General features: G+C 45.1%; 1 protein-coding gene across 1 annotated transcript in view; it reads left to right on the top strand.

Moving 5' to 3' along the window:
• The window catches only part of SLC7A6 (solute carrier family 7 member 6), a 24,469-nt gene extending 21,500 nt beyond the window's left edge, over positions 1-2,969 (top strand). The window contains exons 7-9 of the mRNA XM_007940290.2: positions 2,023-2,172; positions 2,282-2,465; positions 2,875-2,969. Coding sequence (XP_007938481.1) covers positions 2,023-2,172; positions 2,282-2,465; positions 2,875-2,969 — 429 coding nt within the window. The remainder of the gene's footprint in view (positions 1-2,022; positions 2,173-2,281; positions 2,466-2,874) is intronic.
• The last annotated feature ends 829 nt before the right edge of the window (positions 2,970-3,798 follow it).

A 3,798-nucleotide genomic window follows, 5' to 3' on the forward strand; every position in this document is an offset into this window, starting at 1 on the left:
CCTGTTCTCAAGAGGAATGGTTTCAGTCTCTCTCCATTGAGGGTAATATTGGCTGTTGGTTTTGCATAAATGCCTTTTATTATGTTGAGGAATGAAGAAGGACCACTTTTTTAAAATTTGCACAAAGATGTTATATGGGCTAACAGAAAAAGTGAGATGGGCCCTATTCCAGTATTTAAAAAAAAAAAGATCCTTTTGTCTTCTTTTATGGTTTTATTGCTTATGTTTAAATTTTAGATTCATGTGGAGTTTATATTTTGGTGTGTGGAGTGAGATGAGGATTCACTTCATTTTTTCTCAAGTGGCTAACCAGTTATAGCAATATAATTTGTTTAATAATCAATTTCTTTTTTCCCTACAGTTCTCAAACTTTTATCATATAAAAATGATAACAGGTGATTTTGTAAGGGGCTTAATATGTGCCAGTTACTATTGTATGCCCCCGTTTTGGTTACCTGGTGCTGCTCTAACAGACGTATCACAAATGTATCACTTTAACAAACAGGTGTTTATTCTCTTAAAATTTAGGCGCCTAGAGGTCTGAGTTCAAAGTGCCAGGGTCTAGGGGCTGGATGGAAGACCCTTGACTTAGGGCTTCAGCTCTCTCTCTTGCTCCTGGTCCACTGGAGCTGGAGGCTTTTTTCACTCAGGCAGTTGCTGGCTGCTGAGGCTGACAAACCCAAGGTCAACAAGTAAAAAGGCACAGTGTCAATTCTACCAAACCACAATGCAGGCCACTGATTCAAGTCCATTAAGAGTCCCCAGATTGGCAGACAACATGGTAGGCTGCTGAATGACGACTCAGCTATGTGCAACATCCAAGCATGCCAAAAACCTGCAGACCAGTTCCAAAGCTTCTCCTTATATACTGGAAGCAGACCACATCCCAAAAGCAGCTACTTAGCTGCTCGCAGCAGATTCTACATGTAGTTAATTGCTCATCATGAGGACTAACTACAACCAGCTGCCCAGCCACTCAAAGATTGCCAGTCTCATCATGGGGACTAACTACAACCAGCTGCCCAGCCACTCAAAATTGGGCCCAGCCAAGTTGACACATAACCTTAATTACCAAAGCCCTTTAAATGTATCATCATTTCAATTAATCTTCACCATCAGTACCAAGCTACTTTCTTTCTTTCTTTTAGTTGTATTGAAAACCAGAGGGATTGAGAACACTCCCTCCAGAATTGTCCTAGCATTCTTGTTTGTTTGTCTTGATAACTTTGGTATCACTTTACCAAAATAACAAAAATCCTTTTAATATTTTGATTGGGAAAGCACTGAATTTACAAATTTAGGAGCGAGCAGACTTCTTTTTAAGTTGGCTGCCTTCTATCCCCTTTGTCTCCTTTCAGTACAGGTTACTTTCTTCTCTTCCCAGTATTCTTTTGTAGTGTCTGCCTTCTCATTTAAAAACTTTGTTGATGATCTGGAGTGAATAAATAGATAGGAAGCCTTCACATTCCTGAAATTTAGTTAATTTGACCTTTTAGGACTCTAGTCCCTGACCTCTTCTGTCCTTCAAGATTCTTGTTTCAGAGACAGATTCTGTCACACATCTCTCTCCAGGAGTATGGGTCCATTTTTATTCTGCATTGTTAAGGTCCCAGGACAGTGAGATGGTCTGGAGGCAATTTCCCCATTCGCCAGGTGGTTGGAACCCTCCTCTGAGAACCTCTCTAGGGCACGGTGTGCTTCATGTGGAGGTTGGTGTACAGAAGTGAGGGGGGCCTCACTGTCTGCTCTCAGAAGAAGAAAGGGATCTGGCTTGATACTGAAGTGTTTGCAGTAAAAAGGAAGGCACTGAGTGTAGCAAGGGCCCCAAAACAGAAGAGGGAGAGATGCTGTTTTGAAGGTTAATGCAGACCTGTCTGATGCCAAGAGGCCACTGAAAATAACCTGAGCTAATCTGGTGACACAGAGTCTGCAGTTGGCGGATCTGGTGCTGCCTGCTGGGTGGTAGAGTTTCCTGGGGTGGGCTGGTAGTGATGGTGCTCACTTTCCCCCTCCCTCTCACAGTGCACCATGACCCTCATCTACCTCACTGTGGAAGATGTTTTCCAGCTCATCAACTACTTCAGCTTCAGCTACTGGTTCTTTGTGGGCCTGTCAGTCGCTGGACAGCTCTACCTTCGCTGGAAGGAGCCAGAGCGGCCCCGGCCCCTCAAGGTCAGCAGCTCTGGGCAGGGTAAGGGTGGGCCCTCTCCCAAGGTGTCTTCTTACCCATGCCCCCTTCTCCCATTTCTCCTTACTTAATACCTCATCCTTTTCATTTCAGCTGAGCCTGTTTTTTCCCATCGTGTTTTGCTTATGCTCCATTTTTCTGGTGATTGTACCGCTCTTCAGTGATATCATCAATTCCCTCATTAGCATTGGGATTGCTCTCTCTGGGGTTCCTGTCTACTTCTTGGGTGTTTACCTGCCAGAGTCCCGGAGGCCACTCTTAATTCGGAATATCCTGGGTAAGCGTCTCTGGCCTGTTCCTCACAGGCCATGTGTTTTCATATTTGAGTGCAGAGCTGATGTGGTGACTAGCAGTTTCTCCCTGTGCTAGTGATTTGCAGAAGGTATGAGACCTGACTGCCGTAAGTGGCCTCTTCCCTTTTGATTTTGACATGGTCTCTTTAGTTCTAACTTCAGAGTCCTATTTAGGAGTTAAAGCAATCTACCTGGGAAGAGGAGGCATCATGCATGATGCTCTAGGTGGGCATGGGATGCAGGACAGTGAAGTCCATTCAGAGTAGGGGGTGAAGCCTGGCACAGGGTCTCAGGGAAGCCATAGATGTGCTTTAAGTCAGCCTGTGGTGTTCAGATGGGGGCTATGGCTAAATGTCAGTTTGCTAAATCCTGTGTTTCTCTATCTTCATTTAGCTGCCATCACAAGAGTCACCCAAAAGCTTTGCTTTTGTGTCCTGACTGAGCTGGATGTAACTGAAGAGAGAAGGATGGAGATGAAAAGTGACTAGAGACCAGGAATGACCTTCCCTGAGGCCCAGAAGGCTGGCCACTGGTGGGTCATCTGCTGAAGTTGCCATGACGAGACTTTGTGGAGCCTATGGAGACACTTCACCAGAGCCCAGCCTTCTAGAACTAAGGGAGCCTGTTTGCCCATGTTATGTAAAGAGCTCAGGGCTGATGGCCTGCCCAGGTGGCTTCCTCATTGGTAAGGAATAGGAGGAGACTCAGAACCTGGGGCCACACTGAAGGTGGGGACTTGGGTGGGGGAGAAGCTGGGGGGAGTTTTGTGAGCCAGGGGATAATGGTCTTTTAGTTTTGTTTCTTGTGTGTAGGTGCAGCCTTTGCAAGAACTTACTTGGGGAGTTGCACTGGGGGAAGAGGGAATGTAGTTAGTAGCTGTGGCTAGTGGTTTCTGAGTTTGACAGTCTCCATTGGGCTGCTTTATGGAAAGTTGTCTTCTGATCAGGTCCAGGCACCTGATTTTAGAAATCTGAAATGCTACTGTTTCTTCGTCTGCTTCAAAGCCCTTCCTGGGGAAAGTGCTGTTTTGCATTATTTATGATGTTGTTTAATCCAGAACACCAATTCTAACAAAGCATTGGTGTTCACCTACCTGCAGAATACAACAGCATGTACTTAAAAACCCAAAGCTGAGTCCCTCAGCCCTCAGAGGTGTCTCTTTGTGGTGGTGGGTCAGACTCTGGCCCCAGATTTATGCTCTGTTTAGTGGTCTTCTGTTTAGTCTTACTTGTGAAAGTGAACTGTAAAGATTTTTCACTCATGTACTTGTTACACTTTAATACATAGATAAGTCATGTTTAAGCACCTGGCTCAGGT

Source organism: Orycteropus afer, unplaced genomic scaffold, assembly GCF_000298275.1.
Source record: "Orycteropus afer afer isolate SDZICR_OR568_19922 unplaced genomic scaffold, OryAfe1.0 scaffold00067, whole genome shotgun sequence".
In the NCBI taxonomy this organism is placed as follows: domain Eukaryota; kingdom Metazoa; phylum Chordata; class Mammalia; order Tubulidentata; family Orycteropodidae; genus Orycteropus; species Orycteropus afer.